Source organism: Magallana gigas, chromosome 10 (assembly GCF_963853765.1).
Source record: "Magallana gigas chromosome 10, xbMagGiga1.1, whole genome shotgun sequence".
Lineage (NCBI taxonomy): Eukaryota > Metazoa > Mollusca > Bivalvia > Ostreida > Ostreidae > Magallana > Magallana gigas.
In genome coordinates, this window is record NC_088862.1 from 30,901,359 (window position 1) to 30,927,643 (window position 26,285).

A 26,285-nucleotide genomic window follows, 5' to 3' on the forward strand; every position below is an offset into this window, starting at 1 on the left:
ATCTAAATACTCGGGATAAAATTCCACTAGGAATATTGAACTTTAAATTGCAATTGTCATTAATTTTTAAAATACAATTAAGGTAGTATATATGGGACACCTTCATGCTGTGACGTATTATTTATCGAAATAAACAATAACATCAAGTATAATTTTATAAACAGTAAGTTTCTATACCGAATTTGTCATCCAACAGCGTAGCGCAGTGAGTTAGGGGGTCACTACGGATCTGAAATACGAGTTCTAATCTCGTAGGAGATTAATAAATTTTTATCTTTCCAAAAATATTGAAAACGTAGTTCTAGGTTATATAATGTAAAATTTGAAAAATCTTAACCGGTGAAAGCATTTTAATTATATTGTACTTTAATCCACATTAATATCGACAGTTGCTCATACCACCCTAAATAACCAAACTCAAAACTAAGTATTTTGATATATAAAAATATTTATATATATAAGCTATAACTGATTACAAAAATAACAATTTCATAAAATATAAAATTTCAGAATGCCTAGGACATATTTTGCCAAGAAAAAGAAAAAAAATGACTCTGAAGACATGAAAAAGGCTGTTGATGCAGTGCAGAAGGGAGAATACTCTGTTAGAAAAGCCGCAGAGAAATACGGAGTAAACAAATCTACTTTGCACGATACATGCAAAAAAAAGTATAAAAATCCTGGAAAACCTGGACGAGCCCCCTTGGTTCCTATAGAAATCGAAAATAAAATTGCAACCGCATTGACCGAGGCGGCCAGACAGGGAATGGGAGTGTCGCGAAGACAACTCCTGCGTAGAGTGGGTGCTCTCTGTAAAAAAATGAAAGTTTTACCTCCATCCACTGCCGGAAATTTTCCTGGAAAGGATTGGTTTGAGGGTTTTAAAAAACGACACCCAGAGTTGTCGATAAGAAAGGCAGAGAAACTCTCGACAACTAGGGCCAGAATGGTGAACCCCCAGGTCGTCAAAAATTATTTTGACGACCTCGACAACATCTTGACTCGTCTAGATCTACATGGCAAACCGTCTCAAATATGGAATTGTGACGAGACTGGTAAACAGTTCGAACATGATCCAGTTCGCGTCATTGCGGAAAAGGGATCAAAATCTGTGGTCGGTCGTACCTCCCCTGGACGCACGAATATTACAGTAATGGCGTGTGTCAATGCTGCGGGAGAAAAGATGTCTCCACTTTTGATTGTTAAAGGAAAGACACCTAGGTCTTTGTTTGGTTTCAACACCACAGCTGCTCCTCCTGGAACAAAATGGCACTACCAGGCGAATGGATGGATGTCAGATGAAATAGGAGATAGGTGGTTCCAGGATATCTTTTTAAAAGAATGCGGGGACGCAAGACCGCAACTTTTAATTTTAGATGGCCACTCCTCTCATGAGAGCCTTGCAATTTTGGAGTCTGCGATCCAAAATGATATCCACATTATTAGTTTGCCTCCACACACGACCCATGCCTTACAACCTTTAGATAGGTCTGTCTTTGGTCCCATGAATACCGCCTACAATAGCGCTTGTTCAGATTTCCTTGGCCAGAACCATCTGAATTCAGTCAACAAGTGGTCATTTCCCGGCCTTCTTGCGGTTGCGTGGGAAACGGCGGTGAATTCAACAAACATCCGGAGCGGATTTCGTGCATGTGGGATATACCCATTCAACCCTAATGCTGTCAGCCCTCTGATGATGAGACCGTCTAAACCATCTGATATCCCTCTAATGTCCCATGACCATTCCGGCCTGAACGAACAACTTGGCTCTAGCGCAACATCTGACCTGACCACTACTTCTAATGTCATTTCCGAGAGCTCCGGTTTTCAAACACTCCCAACAAATTCTGCGCCTTTGACTACAGCCACTGCCCCTATCACCCCGTTAGCATCCGATCCCCCAGCTATTGACGACCCTGACATATTGCTTAATCTCATCACCTCTGGAGATTTAGCAATTTTCTCCCCTGCAAGCAATGAAATCCAGCTCCAACCAGAGTCTGCATCAATCTCGGTATGGGATTCGGCAATATCAGAGATGTTTTTGCCTCCGATAGCTACCTCTTCATCAACCAAGGTAAAAGCACGCCAATCGTCCCATCGCCTTCTGACATCACAGGACATCGTCGATCAAAAACAAAATTTAGAACAGAGGAAAGCCTTAAAAGAAATGAAAAAACGGGAGAAAGGGATGAAAACAACCAAAAAGCTACTTTGAATTATGTTTGAAATCTTAAATAAATTACATTGATTGAATTTGAATTTTTAATGCTTAGAAATTTTTTTTAACAATATACGTGAACTTTATATATAATACATTATAAGTTGTAATATATCTATTCTTATAAAGGAGTGTCCAGAGTTACGATTTATATAACACCTTTGGTATTTCAACACACGTGAGATGATGCATGTAAAGTATAATTCAATTCTACCTAATCAGTAAATATCGTGCAATTAATCAAAAGCATACTTTCATTTTCGATGAATTATTTCGAAACAGCCAAACTATGAGTAAAGTGATGTACACTGATTGGTTTATTTGGTTGATTTATTTAAAGTATGGATAAGAATTAAGATTTAACAAATGTTTAACAAATAAAATGTGCAAATTCATTTCTTGAATGCGCAATTCTAGTTTTTATGGAAATGACTTTCCAGGTGATGCTTAGAGCAAGTATTCTCTCTCTCTCTCTCTCTCTCTCTCTCTCTCTCTCTCTCTCTCTCTGGTGAATATATCAGATTAAAAAAAATGAATATTCGATATTATAAAGAAAGCAAACTATGCAAATGTAACAGCCAGAAATATTTGCTTTCATTTGCTTTCATTATTAGAACGCAAGAATATCCGCGGAATTAATTGTAAAAACTAGCCAAAAAATCACTGTCCGGAATTACCCGCACTGTGTCCGGAAATGCCCCCCTATTCGAATGTGTATTATTTTGCTTATAATTCTAAAATTACTTACGAAAAACCATTATAATATCGATATAGTGATGATGTAATAAGTAGTTATGACATGTGTTCAATTATACGATACTTATCAGACAGTTTATTATTGATATTCGTCTGCAAACAGCTCTGACCTATTTACTGTCCGGAATTACCCGGATTTCCCCTACACAAGAAAGAAAAAATCTATAAGTAAAAACAAATCACATTTATTGACAATAGAAAATAATAATAATAGTACACAAAAAAATCTGTAAAACTAATGTCATAACAGTTATAGCACCATAATAATAATAATGATAAAAAAATGTAAAATTCAAAGAACTACCATGGTAACCATGGTAATATAATAAAGCAGAAAGGTCAACATCGACTCATACAATACACACACAAATTAAAAAAACCCAGACATCCAATATATAATTCAGTTTACAGAAAATTCCTTTGTTTTCTGTCCAACATTGCACTTTACGTTAAAAATCATTGGGACATACGTAAAACGTGAACCATAGTTCTAATATCACTGAAACTGTCAAAATTCCTGTAAGTTTATCATAAAAAGTCTTAAGTGTAGATTTTAGCCTGGTTAGTCCATGACCATTATGTACATTGTAAGCACTCTAATCATCAGACAATGACAAAGTTCAAATACATAAGACAATGACGGAATCCCATGATTGGTGATGGGTTCTTTATTCTTTAAATGTTTATGAAGGAATAGAAAATATCAAGTTGGACTAATATGATTGTGTATCTGTAAAGGGTTAAAAGAGTATCAAAAAATCATAAAGAAATTTTTGTGGGCAAAGAATCAGATCCGAACCTACTTAGTTAAATCAATTCATTGTAAAAATATCTGGTTCTGGCAGGCAATGGTCAATTTTTTAATGTGCTTTACATATGAAGAGAAATTAAAATACATGTATCAAAATAAGTAAAATTTTAAAATAAAAGTAAAGTCATGAAGGACCACTCACCTTCTACCAATTCAAGTCTTAAGCTATCTAAAACCTTAATAGTCTTGCCCACACGCTGGGAAATGACACAACATGTAAACATAGAAGGTTGACAGTAATTCATTACACAGGCTTGGTTTTTCTAAGAGACATACAGACAGACCAACAGTTATTACATACACACAAAATAATCTGAAGTCTGTCCAACCTGACATTATTGTTGATTTAATCTTGCTTTAAGAGGGTTGGATGATGGTGACCATTTTTAGGCTACATTGTATATTTACCTCCTTTAAACAAAGATGTGGGAAAATTTTCAAATGTTAAAATCAAAATGTTAGGATTTTTTATTTACCAAGTAATAGTTTATGGCTTAAAATATAATATTAAAATGTTCGGGTACTTAGCTGACCATCCAGCCTCCTTAATTAAAATCTAAAAAACATTATTTTATGATACTTATTTCTCAACAGGGAATCATTTTGCTTGGATTTCTGTCAAGATGTTCAGAATTTACAAAATGTAAGATCATAAAGATACCGATCAGGCCCAGGGGCCATAAAACTTGGATGAGCTCAATTTTGATCTCAGTCTCACTTTTCCACTATACATTTCTTTTGTTAAAGTGAGACTGAGATCAAAAATGAGCTCGTCTAACTTTTATGGCCCCGGGGCCTGATGTTCAACAGAAAATGTTTGTGGAACACCAATTTAGAATATACATAATTCTGGTTAATTAAAAGTTGCTTAAATGAAATATCATAGTGAATATAATAACACTTGTACACAATGAAGTATATTTCAGAAGAGTGTCAGTGTCAGAATGGACATAATCCAACATATTAAAAAAATGCTCTTCTGATGCTAGCTGCCTCAAATAAAATAAAAATACACAAAACAGTGATGAAATGATCAAACAAAATTTAAAAAAAAGACACAAACGGGACAATAAGCTGTCTGCTTTACTTAAGAAGACACACTGTAAAAGGTGTCTTAAGTAAAGATGCTAAACACAGTTCTCATATACTTGTACCCCAAAAATAATATTGGTTATATACATTAATTACAACATTGCCTAATCTTTGAAACAAGTAGCATTATTTACATTGAAAGTTGAAAAAAAATATAAACACTAATAACACAAGAGCACTGTCCCTTCATGACAACCTTTTTACAACTTGTTGAAAATAGAGTTATGTCCCATAGACAAGAAGCTCCACCTTAAACACGTCACTTAGTAAATACTCTTTGTGCACCTATATACTGAAACTGAATACAAAACTCAAAAATTAAGATTATATGATGTACAACAAATTTAACACATACAATAACATAGATTTATAAATATTAATACCTCATAAATATTAATCAATACTTAATAAATATCATACAATATAAATGATTTATAAATAAAAAAAAACATGGATGTGCTTCATACAGTGTAAAACAAAAAACGTATCTAACATGACATTAAATAATAGAACATTAATAAAAATGCCATGTATGGCATACATATATACATGTATATATCATATGTACAATATCTAGAGATTTAGAATGAACACTTTGGTCTTTTCTGATCAACAATTTTTTGTTTTATTACATATGTGTCTAACTTTGGTACAATGCCATCAGCATGTAATCTAAGCTGAAACAAAATCTTTATATATAATTCATGGTTTTTAATGAAGAACTGCCATTGGCAACTGTGCCTGATCAATTATTAATTAACATTTACAGATTTCAAGAAGATTGTGTTCTGTTAACGTTGATTGTGAGTTTTCTTAAATATATTGATTAAGTTTGAATATAATAATTATTCTGATTATAGCTTGAACTTTTTTCACTGCCCAACATACACAAGTGTATGAAAGGAAAATCATTTTTTTTTTCAATTTATTTTAGTTTGATTTTAAAATATTTTTTCTATAGAAATCTTGATTATGTTACACTGATTGTAAGTTTTCTTAAGGATAGTGATTAAGTTTGAATATAATACTTTATGTGAATGGTATACTTTCAAAATAGGAATGGTATGCAGTTAGAGTTTACCTATACATATCTTGTATAATTATTCAATATAGAGAGTCCATAATGTAAGTCTTCTTGTTTCTTGTTTCTGTCTATAAAAAATTCTAGTTAGACATGTTTACAAAAATATCAGAACAATCATAAAAGGCCAATTCTCAAACAAAACACAAACAGCTTGTACTTATATATATACCATATATCCGTTTTTTGGGGGTTTTTTCACATGTCACAAAATTTGCAAAAAAGGGGGAAATCTATAACATTTTTAATCTGTGTCAGTCATTTTTTGCCATTTAAAAAGTTTCTTGTAGAAAATGATGTGGGATATTTTTTCTGTGTATTATATCACAATTATTTGCGACTTAAATGAGATTGCGAAAAAAAGCAAAAATTAGATTATCGTGAAAATTACCGTATATACAGTATCATGATCATTATATAAAAGCGTATCGTATACTGTATACCAACTTTTATTTGCGACAACTTTATATCATGGTTAAACAGGGATAAACTAGCTCGCAGCATTTTTTTTTTTGGTGATTAGGCTTTAGCTATACAGGTATCGTTATTAAATTCATTAGCCAGGGATGGCTTCATGGCAAGAAATATTCACATTTGCGACTGTGGGGCTCTGAAAATTTGAAATCCGAAATCTTGGAAAAGTTGTCACAAGCAAATAAAAGTTGTTCTACAGTAGCGTGTATAATATTGCACAACACTTGTCTAACAGCCTGGCATACTATAGCCGGAACAATAAACTCAGGTATAGCTCACAATAGTGATGTTTATATATATATATATATATATATATATATCATAATATCTAAATTACATGTCCACCCCTCTTGGTACTCAATTGCACATATAAATAAAATTGTTTGATCATAAATCAAATCTCTACTTATATTATCCTAAAGAGAAGCAGTTCACAGTTCTACATTTTTGTTCACTAATCAACTTCACTGTTCAGACTTTCTGTAAACTAACATTAAGGTATTCGATGTATAACGACCACATTTTGTACCTAAGAAATGAATGGTCCGATATTCCTAATCATGGTATCATTTTGAAGGTGTTATCAAATGAAAATACTCCACCAAAGGAATTTTCAAAATATTAATTATGGGCCAACTAATTACACCTTGAATTTTGTATTGAAGTCTATGGGCAACGTATGTTTTAATGCGATATTGTAAAAAGTAACTTAAAATTTGTAAGATTCTCTTGGTTAATACATGCATAAACTTTCTCTTTATTAAAATATGAATTAAAATGAATCATTTACCGCAGATATTCTGACGAAATTAAAATTTTCGTTTTTTCAACAAGGGGAGAAAACTCTTTAAAAAATTTTAAGGTGCAAAATGACCGGCTTCTTATAAGTTGTCAGTCATGTGAATTTGGTTCATTTCACTTTCATTGTTTTTTAGCAGTACATATTTAACTGGTTTTAAACCATTCAAAATTGTTCAATATCCCTTCATTATACATTGAATACCTTAAGTTTATGATTACTCTGTATTAATTTTTATGGAAAAATTTCCCCACCTTCCTTCTTCAAAAAATTATTGAAGAAATACATATGTATATATAGTGTATACATGAATATAAAGTGATTGTTGTAAAAAAGCAAGCATGCCAGACTTGAACACATAATATATAAAATCTCCCCTATGACCCAAACAGACCTCGTTATCTGGATGGTCAAAATTTCACTTTGTAACCCCCCCCCCCCCCCCCCCCCCACCTTCCCTCTGAACCAAGATGAGTTTCCCTGCCTCTACATATAATGGAGATTCACTTTTTGGTGTAGTAGGTGAACAAAATAGAATGGATTGTAGGTTCCCTACTTCAGTTGATTCCAGTGGGTGCTAATCTTCGATGATCTAAGATGCCACTCAATATTGGAGTCAGATTTCTTAACCTTATATTGGCCCTTATTTCGGTGATGAACTTGACAGATTAGAGGTCATCTTAACAGTCAATGGCAAGTTATTTTGTTTCTCCATGCACTGGGCCTTGATTATGATAGGGGCCTCCTTCACAGCTAATATGAGTTCTTATTTTATTGCACTGGTCATTGATTTAGTGATGAATTAGATTTCAGGGTTTTTTTCAGTTAATGCAAGTCCTTATTTTATTGCACTGTGCCTCTTTCTGGTGATGAATTAAATAGGAGAAAGGTCTCAATTTTTTCAGTCAATGTGAATCCTTATTTTATAGCAATGTGCCTCTTTTTGGTGATGAATTAGATAGATAAACCCGGTCTTCCTTTCCCACTGGCTTGAGTCTAGGGGGTCTCCTGCTTGAGTTTTTTGATGGTGTTTTTTAACGCCTGTCTTTTATTACAGAACCAGACCCTTATTACCTCTCGGTCGTAGTTCAGTTTGTCAGATAATTCTGTCATCTCGGCACCTGTAATATAAATGTGCATAACTTAATCCTAAAACCATCTCCCTCAACCAAACACTACAATGTATTTCAAAATCACAAAAATCAACTTTTACCCTCTCTCACATACACTTTCCCCAGATCCCTCTCAAAATCATTGTTCCCAAATTTTAACCCTTCTTTTTCAGATAAAACTATTCCAAAGTATTCAAAGGCCTCCTCTCCCACAAAAGCATTTTTCTAATTTTTTAATCACATCTCTCCAACAAACACTAATCTCTCCAATCTAAAATCCCCTCCCTCTCACCTAACAATTGAAGCTGAACCAAGCTTGTGGTCAATTGAACACTAAATGGTTATTGCCCTGAGTGAAATCATTAAAAAACATGAATCATTAAAACTCTTTTCAAGAACGTAGTAATCCTTATTTTATTTCTTTAAGACTAAAGTTAATACAGATGTATAATCAATTTTTACTCACCTGATGGATGAGTATTTCTTTCAAAGAAATTATTCAGAACTTCGAGTGCCTGCGGTGTGAATGAGGTTCGTCGCTTGCGTTTTTTGGACGGTTCGCTGCCGATGAAATCGGTGAGATTCTGGATCCCGTTCTTGTATCTCTCTTCTGCCTCCTGCATCCAGCGTTCCAACACTGGCTTAATCTTCTGAGCACTCTTAGGGGTGATGTCCAACTTCTCAAACCTGAAAATTGAGGAGATTGTTTGTGAAGATCAGGGTGAGACATCAGTGATAGATAACAAGGCAAAATATTTTTTTTTTAAAAACCAAGAGAACTTCATTTTCTTATGCCAAAACTTTCAAAATATGAATTTTAATTTTAAGTTATTTCCCTTTTCAAAATGTCAATTGATCAGCACACAGCATTTGACCTGAAGTAGGTCAAAACTGACTTACCTATAATAACTTACCTAGTGAGCACAGGTAAAATTCAATTGACTTACCTGCAGATTTGACTGTAGGTAATACTGACTTACCTATAATAACTTGCCCAGTGAGCACAGGTAAAATTCAATTGACTTACTTGCAAATTTGACTGTAGGTAATACTGACTTACCTTTAATTAGTTACCCAATGAGTACAGGTGATACTGACTTACCTGCAGATTGCGGACTGACTATAGGCCGGCCCCTCTGTGGCACTGAGAGCTTGACCCACTTGTGTCTGGGTGAGTCCGAGCGATAACCGTCGAATCTTGAACTGTTTGGCGAACTCTTTAATTTCGTCTAAGTTGATTCCGTCCACTGTTGTGCTTTCTGTGGAGTTTCCAACTGTATCTGAAAACAAAGGTTTCCAAAATTGGATAAGTTTACAGTTCATTGAAGAGGATTGCTATTCTTTGAATAATTTCTATTTTTCTGGGAATTTTTCATCTTCTTCTTTCTATTACTGTTTCTAGGAACTATTAGACATGTACTGGGTAATATTTCATTTCTATGATTTTTTTTTCAACCTGATTTAATTTTTACATTGAAAGTTTTCTACATAGTCCTGCTTTCATGGACTTGTCTACTTTATTTATTTGAGTTCTTAACATTACTGTGGAATCATTTTTATTCATGGGGGGCACTGTTCAACGGTAGTCAAAATGTTCCTAGTTTCGTGGGGACATAATTTCATTGGTAGCAAGTTCTATTTTGTAAATAAATAATAAACAGTCAAATGCTTGTACATACGTTCTTGACGATGTATATTCATGGTCAAGGGTTCCCAACAAAAGCCCCAAACATTGGTCCCCTATAAAAACAATGATGATTACACAGTATATGATATTATATACACATACTAGGTAAGAGCTGGCTGACACTTGGGGGCAGGCCCTCAGACAGAGTCGACACGGATGACTGGTTGTTGATTTTGGCGGACTGGGCATTACGGATAGCCGACTGTACGGCGGACTGCACGGCTGATTGGGCAGCGGTCTGCTGGGTGGTGGCCTGGGAGAGGTGTCCGTTGGTCAGTGACTGGGAATTGTGGGAGGAAGAACTGGATGTGGTGTTGTGGGACAGAGACAGCTGGTTCAGGACCTGTAAAGGAAAACCAACATGTACAGAAAAACTCTCATGTATTGTTCCAGGCCTAAGGACTCTTAAACCAAAAAACATCTTCAGTAATGAATTCTGAGCGATTAATCTATTCCTTATTTTATGCTCAGAGCTTAATTCTTCCAATTACTATCACATATTGTTTCAGGCTTCAGGACTCTTAAACTCAACCAAAAATCAGAAGAGTTAAAAATTCTGACCAATCAATCGACTCTAGATTTTTTATTCTATTATCAGTGCTTAGTTCTTCCATTTTGCTGTTATCATATATGAGGAAAACTATCATGTATTGTTCCAAGCTTAAAGACTCTTAAAACAAACAAGAATAGAATTCCAGGGTCCCCCGCCGGTCAAGCAGTATACTAGTATCGAGTCTATCGACCAAGGCTAATTTTCGAACTTGACCAAGGTATTAGTGGTATAAACATTTGGTATAAATTTAATGAAAATCCGTCAAAATTTGTAGGCATGAGAGCGCTTACAAGGTCAACTTTTGGATAAAACGGAGTCATTATTGTGGTCAAAATCCCATAACTCCAACAAAAAGTATCAACCAATGCTGATTTTTTAACTTGACCAAGGTATTAGTGGTATAAACATTTGGTATAAATTTAATGAAAATCCGTCAAAATTTGTAGGCATGAGAGCGCTTACAAGGTCAATTTTAGGATAAAACGGAGTCATTATTGTGGTCAAAGTCCCATAACTCCAACAAAAAGTATCGACCAATGCTAATTTTCGAACTTGACCAAGGTATTAGTGGTATAAACATTTGGTATAAATTTAATGAAAATCCGTCAAAATTTGTAGGCATGAGAGCGCTTACAAGGTCAATTTTTGGATAAAACAGAGTCATTATGGTGGTCAAAGTCCCATAACTCCAACAAAAAGTATCGACCAATGCTGATTTTCGAACTTGACCAAGGTATTAGTGGTATAAACATTTGGTATAAATTTAATGAAAATCCGTCAAAATTTGTACGCATGAGAGCGCTTACAAGGTCAATTTTTGGATAAAACGGAGTCATTATTGTGGTCAAAGTCCCATAACTCCAACAAAAAGTATCGACTAATGCTGATTTTCGAACTTGACCAAGGTAATAGTAGTATAAACATTTGGTATAAATTTAATTAAAATCCGTCAAAATTTGTAGGCATGAGAGCACTTACAAAAAAGTGTGACGGACGGACACACGGACACACGGACCCACGGACACACGGACGGACGCCCGGCATTTCTATGTCCCCGCACCGCGTTGCGGCGGGGGACAAAAACATCTTCAATCAGATATAAGTTCTGAGCAATCAATCTACTCCTTATTATCCTTATTTGCTTATATCTTCCATTATGCTGTTATATCAAATTGATGACAGGCTAAGGGACTCTTTAACTGAACCAAAAATCAGATGAGTTAAAAAGTCTGACCAATCAATCTACTCTAGATTCTTTCATTAAGCTCAGTGCCTAGTTCTTCCATTTTGCTGTTATATCAAATTGTACAGGGATTGAGAAATCAGTTGCCTGATTTTACATGTATACTTGAAATGGACACCGGTATGGAATGCACTGTAAGCCAAAAATGATCCATTGATGTTTTAACTCAGCTTACCAAGCAGAAAGTATTCAGTCATCACATTCTGTTTCAGTCATTCAAATAAAATTTAAAAAATATGGTGATGTCAGTTTTCTAATTTTCTGGCTACAATTGTCAGATTTGGACACGTCAGAGTTGGAGATCATAAGCAAGTAGACTGAAAATTTATTGTCTATCCCTGTTGCATCAATATAAAATAACAAATGCAAAACTTTGATTGTAGTTTCATATTCTTATCTACTGTCATAATAATAATAGCAGGATTACAGGATATTCCTCATGTTTTATAAGGAATTATGGTATTTTATTAACTGAGACTTATATATGTCTATCTATCCAACATCCAAGTTTGTCAACAATATTTAATTTGCAATTGCACTAATAAAGCATTTGCTGTTTCTCTTTCCTATGTATGCAAGAATTATTTTTCATATCATTAACTTATTCATGAAACAAGAAAAGCAATTCAATCCAATGTATCTAATTTGCACTAGCATTTGATTTTTCATTTTTCTATCTGTGTATGCAATGTTTTTATATATCATGAAAATGAATTTTAACTTTGAACAAAGAATTAGGTATAAAATAAAACAAGCAATTCAATCCCATATCATATTAGGCTCTTGAGGGCTGAATATAAAAGGCCCTGACCTGAGGGCCGACCGCCAGGATTTGGCCCTGGGCCCCGGCGGCAGCAGCGGTCAGCAGTTGGGGAAGGTTGGTCAGTCCGAGACTGGAGGTACTACTGCTGGGGGTGGTGCTACTATGTGCTTGGTTAGATCCTGTAATCAAAGTACCAAAAGTACTGACAGTGATAAACATCACAGATGTATACACAAAACCATGCAAATCTGATGAATGACAATAGCAATCAATGTATAGGTAAGTTTTTGATAAGCCAGATTTTATTTTTCATTTATTGAAATCTTTCTATATTTGGTACAATTCATTTTAATAAGAAAAATCCCTTTAGAAAACCAACAAACTGAGAAAATGCTCTCACTGTAAAGATCATGGTGATAGTTTTTCATTTTTATTTTGTATCATTAAACAGTCAGAGATAAATAGTGATATGTAAGGATATATCTACAAGGAGGTTGATTTTATTACAGTAAGAAAAAAAACAAAGTTCAGAATGTTCATAGAGTTATTAAATTTTTCTAAAATTAAATGCAATGAAACAGTGGCATGTCAATTTTTTCTATCTATAGATCATAAAAGATGAATTGGTTTTAGTAATAAACAATAGTTGAAAACAGAAATGAATATTTAAGAAAATAGCTGAGCAGACTAATTTTTTCATGTGAAAGAAATCAAAGCATAATAATAAATTTGTGCTAATTCAGATTTGCTTTTTGTACAGTAATATATTAACATCCAAATTTGAACTCCTGCACAAAAGTTCAACTTATAAGCTTACCCAAACTGAAGTGTGTCCTATAACCAAAACTTAGAATTTAAAGCAACAAATTTAAATCATAAAAGAATTTTTTTTTATTAAGATTCAGAGGAACAAAATCCAGTAAAGAGGAACCAAATTAATATAAAACCTACGTAGTTTTAAATTAAAAGTCCTGACTTAAGAAAGTAACAAGAAATTCAACAACAAAAATATATCAAGACAAAATTCAGCTTTTCTCAACTCCTCCAAGACTTACCAAAAATTAAGCCCCCACCCCCTCCCCTGGACCAAAATTTATAGCACTTACCAGAGTTGAGGTTTAAGTTGAGTGGTTGAGTTAGGCCGGGGATTCCGCCGAGGTTTGTGGCGATGATCTGTCCATTAGAAGTGGTCAGCAGTTGAATCTGGTGGTTTCCACCCCCTCCTAAGGAGACGGGAATACTAATGAACTGCTGGGCCCCATTACCTGAGGGGTACAGAGTAGGGGGATTTTTATAAACTTCATCAATAATTGACAATGAATGAATTTATGTTTATCTATCAATAAGGAGTTTACTTGGTTTAACTAAATTTGCAAACCGCTTCTACAGGTACTCAGAAGAAGAAAACTATGATATCATCATAATGAGGTTAGATGTATAAAATGGAAAACTTTTCAAAATAACCTCTGCATCCTCAGATGATTTTATAAATCTCTTAAATTTTGGTTTGAATTTAATGCAAACTTTTCCATCTATTGGTCAAACTGAAAGCACGTACTCTGCTTATAAAAGAGTAATAAAACTCTGGCTACATACAAAATGACCTTGACCCCTGACCTGTGAGGAAGAACTGTGGTGCTGCCACCTGGGGTTGTCCAAACAATTGTGAAGGACTGGCTAATGACCCCAAACCTAAAAGACAAATTCATCTCATTAAAATGTAATAATATATGAATATTTTATTAATTTTTTTTTGGAAATTCAAAATTTCATGTACCTGATTTGTCAGTGTGGGTGTCGGTGACAGAATTACTGTGGGCATTGGGGGGGTCCGCGGGGATGTGGGACATAAACAGATGGTCAGTCAGCCCCCCGAGGCCCCCACTGTTGGCCAGTGATACAGTCGGCATGGAGATGTTAGGCATGGTGAACACGCTGGATACCGTTGCCAATGGCGATTGGGTGCTGGTTGCCGAGAGCATGACATCCTGGAAATCAGAAAGAGGTTTACATCACTGCTTGTCAGAAGTATAAAAACAAATAGATGATTTCTTTTCTTCCACGTTAATAAACCGACAACACTGCATACTGTGGTTTCATTAATATTCAAGGGTATCAATGTTCGTGGTTATAGGTGTAAGAGGGCAAAGTATATTTAACATCGGGTTCGAGATTCACATTTACATTTTCTATAAAAGTTAAAATTTGGAAATGAAAAAGTATTTTTATGTTTATATCCTAATTGAATAACTGTTATAATATCAGTATTCGGTTGTAAGTAATTTTTATTATTAATTTTTTACACTTGTAAATCTGTCCATTGATTGGTCAATTTACGGTATAGGCAGTAGGCCATCTTTTGGCGGCATTTTCATCGTAGATGTTGAACGGGGAAAGACCTTTTTGTCTAATAGATTCCTCATATGCTGACGTCACAGTCACAGTGACCGGAAGTCCTAATACAGCATTCCTTACTTAGGACCACTGTCAATATTACCAATATTACCAAATGATAAACTATCAAGAATAAAAGAACTGCAACATATAAGGACTGTGTATTCTTAATCATAGTTTCGAGGATACGGAAATTCGTGGCCAGTGACCCTATCAATACAAAATGTTAATGGAAATTGCACTTCAATGAACATTTAATTTCGTGGATCAACTTAACAACGAAATCCAAATTGGTATTCAACGAATATTGATGAAACCACAGTATCATCTTAAGAATAGGACATGATCTATTAACACTTATGTTATAACCTCAATAAATGTAAGAATTTCAAATTAATCATGTTTAATGTTTGATCAAATTTAGTTTCTGCAAATTTGATGTAAATTTGTATGAAAAATATTTTCACAAACTTCAATAATGAAACTAGAATTTCAATCTTTCTTTTTCAATCAAGGATACTTGGAATATTGGAACATAAAAAACTATTTTTGAAATCAACAATTTTTATTCTTAAAATGAATAAATATCCCCATTTGATTATAATGATATATTCATAATACAATGGCCAATTTTTTTATTTTTTTTTTTTTTTGGGGGGGGGGGGGGAGTTGATTGATACTGATAACATTTTGTTTTGACATTTAGGGGTTCCATCATAAGAGTAATTGCCTTTTTGTAAACATGGTAAAGTTGTATTAAAACTATTCCACCTATGAAAAAACCCCTCAAATAAACATGTTGTAAATGTCACTAGATAAAATCAGAAGGTATTTATAGGTGTCAGACAAAAGCTGCTGGGCTGCTGCTATGCTGTTTGTAAAGTTGTATTGAAAATATACTACCTATAATTAAACTATAAATATGTACTTCTGTGTCTCTGTTAATATGTTAACAAACGTAAGGTGTTCAATATGAAGAAAATTGAAAATGTCACAATCAACTTTCGTAAAATCATGTTTTCCCCCTTTTCTTGAAAAACACCCCCTCCCCCCTAATATTTATAATGTATATCAGCTAACCAAACATTATAAATTTGTCCATAAGGTCATTTTTAAATCAATGTGTAATGCGCTTTCCTGCATATGAATGTTAGAATTAATTCTTATAAAAGTCGGACAAAGCCGCTGGGCTACCCTTCTCACTTTTCCTCCCTCTTTCTATGTGTTTGCAATCTATGAGACATGCATTCAAAGCAATGCAATCCTGTTCCTGCCTTTTAAAGTTCTCTTATTGATTATTATGTCAAAATGCTTTGTTTCGAAATTATTCTTTAGAAAGCTCAAGATTTATGTCATTTTCTGATATGGATCTAAACTGAAAGATGGATTAAGAAAATGTCAAGTAACAATCAGAATCTAGAGAGTAGAGGGGCTGATTAATTAGAATCGATCTTATGGCAAACTTTGGTCAAAGAACAAGTAATTGTACATTGGTAATCTAATGCTTTAGAGAGAGAGAGAGAGAGAGAGAGAGAGAGAGAGAGAGAGAGATTGTACATTGGTAATCATAGACAACATGCATTTGAACCTAATGCTTTAGAGAGAGCATAGACAACATGCATTTGAACCTAATGCCTTAGAGAGAGAGAGAGAGAGAGAGAGAGAGAGAGAGAGAGAGAGAGAGAGAGAGAGAGAGAGAGAGAGAGACTTTTTTTTAAACTTTACAACTTTATTTTATACTTCTATGTTCTAAAGCATCTAAACATAAATTGGGGAAAAGATGAAAACTATTGTTTAACACAGGACTTGGTACCAGTGAAGAAATTGGTACAAATTTCCTTTCCTTGACTTAATGTGCTATATACATGTATCTGTCTCTCACAAAACTATGTCTATAGCAAATTATATCATGAATTATGTCTGCTGCAATAATTTCTGAATGTCCGAGACTATTACACAGTATTAGCTTCCCCTTATTGATAAAACGAAATAAAAGCTAAAAAATTGAGATAATTTTTCAGTCCAACAAAAATCAGATATATATGTTTCAATCAAATTGATGGAAGAAACTATATATAAAAATATATTTAATTTGTATTTGTCCTCTTCAACTAATGAATGTACTAATTAAGTATTCAAACTTGAGTTTGAAACTTGAGGGGACCTTACTTCCTCTTGCTATGTTGCACAAGACCTCAATAGAAAATTGAACTGTAAAAACATAAAAGCTGAAGTTTGTAAATAAAGATAACTTAAGAGTTGGGTATATAGTTTTGTTGTCAATCTGTTAGGAAGTGTCAAAACAAACAACTTTTTAATGTGGACCAGGAGTTATAGCAGAAAGCCAGTACACAAGTGCTACAGTGGGAGTGTAAAGGAATGCAATCTCAGTAAGACATCTGTATCATCCGGGAGTGTGTGACTGAAGATGGTATTGATTTTATTTCCTGGAAAAGCTGGAGGAATTCTGAATGTCTGAGTTGTGGAATCAATATATCCGATCCTGCACTGGAATCTCCTAAAACAATCTGTCTGCAGGGTCTCCATACACAAAACTCAGAGCATTGCAAAACTAATACAGCTCATTTATCAACCGTCAAGATTTATCCACATACTTCAAATAATGAAGAATCATCTGAATCCAGGTCCAAACTACACAACTTAAACATCAGCTTCAAAGTGAATGGACTTCTTCTAAATTCTCAAAATCATGATTTTTTTTAATGATATCAACTTGGATATTGTTGATAAAGATAAGACAATATGGTAACAAACTTCAATTATATTTTGAATCATATACTCTATGGGTTCATATATCATATGACTTGATGACAGTGTTAAAACATTGCAAAGAACTTGCAATAAGTTCCTGTTCTGTTTTGACAACAAAAATAAAGTTGATGCCAAAACACAATAAACAAAAACTTTTATGTGTTGGCATGTTTATATATACTTTTCTCAGTATTCACAAAATTAAACAAGTTATTTAAATTCTAATAACCCTGATCCAAGTAACAGAAGGTGGTGAATCCTTTACACATTGTTGGGTTGGGAAATACATGCAAAACTGCAGTAAACTGATTCTTTAAAATTATTCATTCATTTCTTCTTAGAATTTGAATAAATGAATTTACAGCATGTTTCCTACTTTACAGTAATACATATATAGCACCTCACTGCCACGTTGGTTATCAGGGAAAAGTTTGTAAATAATTGGGAATAAGAACTTTTTCACTCTAATTCAACCAAATCAAATCAAAGAACATTCAAACTGAAACCACTGTTAAACGGTAAACCCAAATCCTTTGATTCGAATGAAATAATATTGAAAATCCCATCAACATTTAAAAGCAAGCATGATAAAAATAAGAAAAACACAAGCCTATTAAGTATGTTAAGAAATATTTATAACATTACATTAATCATGTTATTATTACAGAGTACAGATTTGTAACAAGAAAAAAAACTTTAAAATTAAGAATTTCCCAAAAAATCTCAAATAACATTACTATGCTGATGTTTGTGAAATAACTTGGCAGAAGAAGAAGTACAGGAAGCATGGAAATATCCTGCAACATTCCTATACTGACAGTATACTGAACATTGTAAATACCTGGCAGTGAATTCTATGCTGCGGTTCCTCTCCATCCGACTGTAATATCCACAGACAAATGCCACATTCGGATGATCGGCCATCTTAGCACACACAATATGAACATCCCAGTCCACATTTATATACCAAATTTATCAGAACATAATCACCCATCTCATTACAGAGTCTCAATTATTTTCATTTCATTTTCATTTTAAATGGTCCACATCAATATCTTAATTTATATATACATAATAAAGCCAGCAAAAGAGCCATCATAGTTACACACTATACAGGGTAACTATATATGTTCTGTACTTAGTAGTGAGATAAGATTTGATGTCCCCAGTTTGCACCTTGTAATCCTTTGAGTATCTTCGGAAGGGAGAGAGAGTGTGAGTGTATGTGTATGATGTTAATAAGATGATAATGCCCAGTCAGCTCCAATATTAACATAGATTTTTCTAATGAGCTACCTTGCACACCTGTTTAGAAAATGCTAAACAATGTACATACATCACATAAATAATACCTCACCTGTGGTGGCAGTGAGCTTCACAGATGGACTCACTCTTACAGCACAGGAGTGCTTGTCAGGGAAGAGGCACTTTCACCAAGCAGAAATTCACAAAAGAAATAGAGGAGTTTTCATGTTTTAGATACTTTTGATGGAGCTTGGGAATTTAACTGAATCAAACTATGAGGACTTCTATTTTTGAGAGAATGGGAGGGAGGGACAGAAGTTGTTATGGGGGGACCCTGTCTGACAGAAGTGTTGGAGCAGTTACTGACCTGTTTGATGATGGCGGTCTGTGCCAGCTTTGCGGGGTCGGGTTTGGTCTCCCCGTTCAGTGACTCGGTCACGGTCCCTTCATCATTGGAGTCCCCATCCATGCTGTCTCCCCGGTAAGAGAGGGAATCCTCGGGGGGGACTACCACTACGGGCGCCACGGTTACAACCTCTGATCACACACACGCCGACCTCCCTGTGTCACTGTCCACCTGTCTGTCCGTTCACTGGGTCTGTTTTTTTCTCGCACCAAGTTGAAGTTTTTTCGAAATTTAAAATTTGCACTAAAATTTCTCCTTCTTCATCACATGGAAAATCCAAATTGTGTATGCTTCACAGCCCATTTAATCTACAAAATTATAAAAAAATATTAATTTTTTTTTAAATTAAAAAAAATCAGAGGTTTTAAAAACTCCACAAAAAAAACAAAAACGAAAACTCTTTCCAAAATCTACAACTATTAAGCATTGGAAAAAAGATGAAAAAAAAAATATCAATATCCAATAAAAATAATTGAAAGAATACCCCTTAAAAAAGTTCACGAAAACTTTTAATTAATTCAGAATTCTGAGTCCTCATTAAGCATTGAATTGTAATAAGTAGTCGCTGATTACGATATTATGATGAGATGACGGGTTAGTCCAGCATACATCAGAATTATAATGACACTGCAGCACAGAGCTGCTGCCTCAGAAATCCAGCCCGCGTTCTATTGGACCAGCTGAATAACATTATAGTCTATTCCCAGAGAGAGAGAGAAAGAGAGAGAGAGAGAGAGAGAGAGAAGGAATGTCTTGTCACTTTAGGTGGTATTTAGGGAGCTATTATAGTAAACATTTATATATTTCAAATCTGTTCGTCTATTAATATATTTGTCTCAATGTGATATAGATATCTACAACATATACAGAGAGAGAGAGAAAGAAAGAGAAAGCTAAAGAGAAGCTTCAGAATTCATTACATTTTTGTCTATCAAATATGAAGCAGTATTTATTATCAAAAAAATAAATTTTATTACTTTATTCAAGGAACATATATATCTGGTGATAAACTATGCTGAATAAATCTTTCCTATAATATTGGAAGTATTCAAATACGACATTTATTACAGGAGTATTAATTATCATAAGACAAAATTATATGGCACCAGGAGAATCCCCATATTCTCTACCATCTTCAAAGCAACAACTGTCTAATGGAAACCTGCAATTATCCTACAGCAAGCCCAGGTCTGTGTGATGAATCAAGTAAAATTCCTCATATCCAGCTCAAATCAAAAACCCTGTGCTATTGATTTTTTGTCATGGAATGCATTTTCATTGCTTTTTCTTTGATCGGAAAACTCATCCAGGCTTCATAAATGTACATAAATTAGACAATCAGTTCGTAATTAGTGTCGGGGACTGCTGGCATTGTGCAAATATTCTGAATTATTGATCTCTCTTGGAGGAGAGACATAAATTGCTGCATTTAATCATGTTGCAATATTCCTGAATCCTTAACTACCGAATAAGAGACTTGAGGAGAAAATCAAGCCTCTTCCTTTTAACTCTCTGTCTCCATTAATTTGCTTCTTTTCCCTTTTATAGCACCCCCATTTCTGTATTCCTTTGCTCAAATAGATAGTCTAGATAAAATACAGACTTGGTTTCTATTCCCCCTCCTTATACGACAATAGTTAATGAGTGGATATAGTACAGAGCCAGAATAGAGTACCTAAAATCAATGATTGCACAACCCGCTATCTATAAAAGGAATCTTGACACCTGAAATGTATAAATACCCACAATGATAATTAGCATCAAGAACAATAACCACTGCTAGCAATTCTCTCTGTTAGTCCAACATTATCATAATTATGTTCCAATTAATAAACATAATTTTTCAAGATCCAATTTATTTAACCCTATATTTTTTTGTTAAATCATAACCCTTTTTTTTTAATTCATCTGCAACAACCTAATGCTTTTTATCTGAGTACCCCTTAGCTGACCCCCTTTTATACTACAATTCCCCCTTAAAGGTCCCCACACCAAATGAGCTCCAGTAATGGTATTGATTGGGATGCTTTTCAATACTAATACACCCCAGCTCTATAAATCTCCTGAGACACAGCTTCGTATTGATTATTCCTACCAATATTATGCAGAAATTACTAATCAGGCCACACAAAGGGGACTCACAGACTGTGCTTCCGCAATTTTTATTATTATGAGACAAGGTTTTTTCAGGTCTCTCTCTCGATCTCTCTGTTCTTTTTCCTCTTCAATAATTCAGTCTCGGTTTGAAATGAATCACAGGTTACTATGGCAACAGATAGCAAGAGACTTCCAGGCATTCATCATACATATTGAGTACAATCTGGGTACTATACCAGACTTCAGTAGAAATTTCTGTTTTATGTAGTACAATAGTCACAACACAAACTGGTGTAAATCTAATAATTTATAACTAATAAACTTACATTTGATTAATTCCAAAAATAGTGCAAAATATATTTCCAAATCTGACATTTTCAATATTTTCTTCTATATTGCATCCAATCTTTGCAATGGCACACAACTACGTAATTGATCATATGAAGCTCTGAAAAAGATCCATGATTCTAAAATTTGTAATAGGATGCAATACTTTTTTGCTTTCGTGATGGAGATGCGAGATGTATTTCTAAGATAATGAAATATTTCTACAACTGCAGGGATTAGTCAATATACATCAAATGTCAGATTACAAGGTTCTGGGATACAGAGGTTCCACTTTATCACCAAATAAATTCAGCAGATGATGTTGCCCCACATCCTGTAAACAGATTTTTTTAGAGGAATACTAGAGCTCTGTGAAATCATAAAAATTTAAAGTAGCTCAATTTTCGTGGTATTCGTGGATAGCCCTCCCCCATAAATTAATTGACATCCTCGAAGAAAACAAATTAAGAGAGAGTTATCTTTCAAACTGAATCTGAAAACTGACGCATCCACAAAATTACATCTCCAAAAGAATAATCAAATAACCCACAATCCACCAAAAATTTGCCCCCGCCCCTCCAATTAAAATGATTTTGATTTTGATTAGATTTAAATTCAACAGTATGTTGCCAGTGATAACACTGAAATTTTAAGAGAAAAGTATATGCATGTAATTTAAAAATTTATTGGTCAGACTTTGTAAATCAGTGAATACCTGCCAGCATATCTCAAGTTTGTTTGTGACTGGCACCTTTGTTTAAATGAATTGCCATATTTTCTGTTTTAAAAACTGTACACATCCAGGAACACATCACCAGTCTGAGCTGATTTGTGAAATTTATACACACAACTTGCTGAAGATTCATATTTTTGTTTGAATATATGTTTATTCAACTTTCACATTGACCAAAGTTATTTCCCTTTGTTGGGTCAATTTCAAGTCAATCCAGAGTTTTGTATGGACCAGTATTTCTGTAAGAAATCTTGAAGCAAGCAGCTATCTTATATGTAGTTAGTCATATTGTCAAGGGTTAAACCTGACAGGTATGAAAGAGTGCGTGGTCATCCCTGCTCTTGATTATCATTGCCACCTATGATGCTTAGTGTGCAGTCATCCCTGCTTGTTTTGGTGTTGGTTAAGTTAAATCCTTTCCCTAGCCATCAAGGGGCAGAGTGCCAGTGCGTATCTCCGGTTTCCGTGGTTCTTTGCGGATTCAGTGATTGACTCTCCCTGGATGGGACACCAGTCTATCACAGGTTAACCCTAGCATAAGGCAGTAACCATTCCAGTTGGTTGGACTGAGAAAATGTAAGTAAACTACCCTGTCTGAGGACAAAACACACAACACCAACTTGTCCAAGTGACCACTGTGGGGTTTGAACCAGCAAACTTTGGGTTACTGATCTTACACCAATGACCACTGAGCCATGTGTTTCATTAAGTGTGTTGGATCTGTTGAGATTGCGCAGGTGTGCAGACTTCCAACATTGTCCCTGTATATATAAATGCAGGCACAGTGCATACATGTAAGTCTGCACTTGTAAATATTTGCAGCAATCTGGGCTATCCCATTCTATCTCAGGTATGGGTCTGCAAGGGAATACGGGCAGTGATCCCCTTTCATGTGTAACAGAATGGGAGAAATAATAATGGACCAGACCAGGATTTGAAGCCTGGCCCAGATAGCTCAGTAGAGCAGCTGACTAGAGATTCAGGGGGCCCAGGTTAAAATCTAGGTCTGGTTTGTTGTTACTTCTCCCATTCTGTTACACATTTAATGCTGTGCCAACTGCTGGAACTGACAGGTAAACTCATGCCAAAGGAAAGAACCTGGGGATGTATCTTCAAGGGCGATGGTCATTTGCAGAGGGGCAATGTGATGATCAGACCGATTTGACTATCAGCACCAGATAGCTCAGTTAGTAATTTGGTAGAGCACCTGACTAGAGATTCAGGGGGCCTTGCTATGGGTTAAAATCCCGGTCTGGTCCGTAAATATTTCTCCCTTCCTGCTACACATGTTACAATCTGTTAAATTACCGGTAAATGTTCTTGTCAATATCTCAAGGCAAAAAGAGATGTCTCATTGTCTTAAATGACAATGAAAAAATCAGGAAAACATCTACGCAATCATCATCGATGTATATTTCGCTTGAAACAACGTCATTTGTATCTTGTTTTGAGGCAAGAAACAGGTAGTTACATCCTATGGAAAGTCCAAGGCCTTGTTAAAATGGTTCTATATTTTCAAAGACGTGTGTATTTTCACATTTATCATCAGAAAGTGACAGAACAGTAACGTGGGACAAAGGATATACAAAGAAAGGCATGGGACCTGTTAAAAATCTTTAACTTTTTGGTTGAATTTTAACGTACTCCAGATTCAGCCAAAACAGCAAAACTTATACCATATATACTATAACTGCAAGGTATACTTGCATGTATTTAATGTACTTAGAAATTTACATTACCATGATTACAAACTTAATTGTTTTCAAATATAAATTGACAATCAAATTTATGGTGACAGCTAAACTTGAATTTTACAGAATTTATACATAGATAATCTAATGAGCAAAGGATGAAATGTTCAATTAAAAATGCCTATATAAATATTTAAAAATCTGACTGTAAATGCCACCCATTTATTCAAATTACCACAATATATATACCTAAAAAAAAAACAATAAAAAAATACATCAAAATAAATCTTTAAAATAAGCTGCAATATATTTTCTTTGTAATGAATGATGAAGGTTTCTAGCTTATATTTGAGAGAATTTTATAAACAAAAAGGACTAAGTGCGGTTTTATGCAATTTTTGCCCCCCAAAATCAAAGTTTTAGAAAGAGCTTTAAAATAAGGTGAAAGATAGTTAAAATCATATTGGAAATAAAGGTGTAAAAGGTTATCACCACAGTGACGTCATAAGGTAGAAATGACGTCATGAATATTGCATTATTTTGATAAATTGATGTTTTGTAGCAAAATATGGGTGTTTTCCGATGGTTTTTTGACTGGGCAACATCGAGCGCAGGCTTGCTCAAGTACCATATTTTAGTATAATGTGTATAACTATCTGAAGAAAAACATATCTTAAAACCGCACTTGAGCAGACCTGCGCTCTATACTTCCGAATGCAAAATATAGAGCAAAAATGAGAATATTTTCATTTGTTTGCAAATTTGCGGGAATTGGGCCATTTAGGTGACGTCATAGATGCATAGCGAGTGAGCAATGATGACTAAAATCATTATTATAGTTGTAGGCATCATCTATACAATAATTTGTGAAGATTTTATTTTTATACGATACTATTTAAAAATTGGTTAAAATCGGGGGCAGATATTTGACCATACCGCACATAGTCCTTTCAATGGTCCTATATATATATCTAATTGGCACAAGACCAATATGATATGCTATATCAACATGATCAAAATATATTAATCATGACTCCATTAATAAATTATCTTATGAGGAGGAGAGGTCTATATATTATGATAATATTTTCTTATTTTCCAGGAAATGCCACGCGATTTTTCACCACCGCCTAACATTATGGAAATTTTTTTTTCTAAAATCGCCGGTGCTTCAGCATCAGCAACCAACTTCGCATCCAGCCATCTTTGAAAAATCACAGACAAAAACAATCGATTTTTTTCCGCCGATTTCGGTCCAAACAAAGAAAACATACAATATATGTTTGTATCAATTCTTATGAGTAAATGTATACTTAATATATTATCCGTACTTATAAATTATGCTAATATTTTTTCATAATATATGAAAATGCATCTTTTTCCATCGCAAAATTACCTACCGTGGATATTTTTACACATCACTAAAATTGACCTACCTTTTTGACAAACACTTCGTAATCTTCATCTCCGACGGTTCAATTATTTTGACATTTGCAAATATAAACATTAATTTATGCCGGGAAAACGTATCTATTATAAATTATGCTAATGAGTCGTCTCTACATAAATATTACAACGACTTCGTACTGTGCTGACCCGAAAAAAGTAGTCCCAGTTTTCGGTCTTGATGCTAAATTTGGAAACAACTCTATCCTCGGCTATCAAATTTCCCCGAATTACGTCATATTCCTACAAGCGGTGCTTTTACTTTTGCGGGAAATAGAGGGAAACAGACAAAGCCTTTCGCTGAATTACTTAAAACTTGACTACAGTTTAAAGTTGCATTTAAAATTAAATTTGGTTATTCTTGTAAGTAACATTTACAATTGAAAATGACATTACAAAATATATTTAATCCCATTCCACCCTGTTCACTCAGTTCTCCCCGATGAGATTTATACACAAAACAAAAGAGTTCCAAATAATACTCTTGGTTATTTTTTTCCTTAAACAAATGTCTTTGAATTTTTTGGAAATACCTAACTAGATTGGTATACACCATATCATTATTAATGATAATTCGATGCA

The 26,285-nt window shown here is 34.3% G+C and overlaps 2 protein-coding genes across 5 annotated transcripts; one reads left to right on the forward strand and one right to left on the reverse strand.

Moving 5' to 3' along the window:
* Nucleotides 1-514: 514 nt before the first annotated feature.
* LOC136272477 (uncharacterized) lies at nucleotides 515-2,860 on the forward strand. The gene has a single exon (XM_066074109.1). The coding sequence runs from the start codon at nucleotides 563-565 to the stop codon at nucleotides 2,216-2,218; it is 1,656 nt and encodes a 551-aa protein (XP_065930181.1). The 5' UTR covers nucleotides 515-562; the 3' UTR covers nucleotides 2,219-2,860.
* Nucleotides 2,861-7,984: 5,124 nt separating this feature from the next.
* On the reverse strand, nucleotides 7,985-25,898 carry LOC105336075 (POU domain, class 6, transcription factor 1). Of its 4 annotated transcripts, none has more exons than XM_066073560.1 (10): nucleotides 25,694-25,898; nucleotides 19,371-19,717; nucleotides 14,370-14,580; nucleotides 14,210-14,284; nucleotides 13,699-13,857; nucleotides 12,641-12,771; nucleotides 10,136-10,376; nucleotides 9,449-9,626; nucleotides 8,813-9,033; nucleotides 7,985-8,355 (listed from the first exon to the last, which is right to left on the reverse strand). In XM_066073560.1, exons 2-10 carry the CDS (start codon nucleotides 19,470-19,472, stop codon nucleotides 8,231-8,233), a joined length of 1,443 nt encoding a protein of 480 aa, XP_065929632.1. In that variant the 5' UTR covers nucleotides 19,473-19,717; nucleotides 25,694-25,898; the 3' UTR covers nucleotides 7,985-8,230. The 4 variants fall into 4 exon arrangements, with proteins under 4 accessions (XP_065929632.1, XP_065929634.1, XP_065929633.1 ...); XM_066073562.1 differs by lacking the exon at nucleotides 25,694-25,898 and adding an exon at nucleotides 19,983-20,096; XM_066073561.1 differs by lacking the exon at nucleotides 25,694-25,898 and adding an exon at nucleotides 19,894-20,044.
* Between the last annotated feature and the right edge of the window lie 387 nt (nucleotides 25,899-26,285).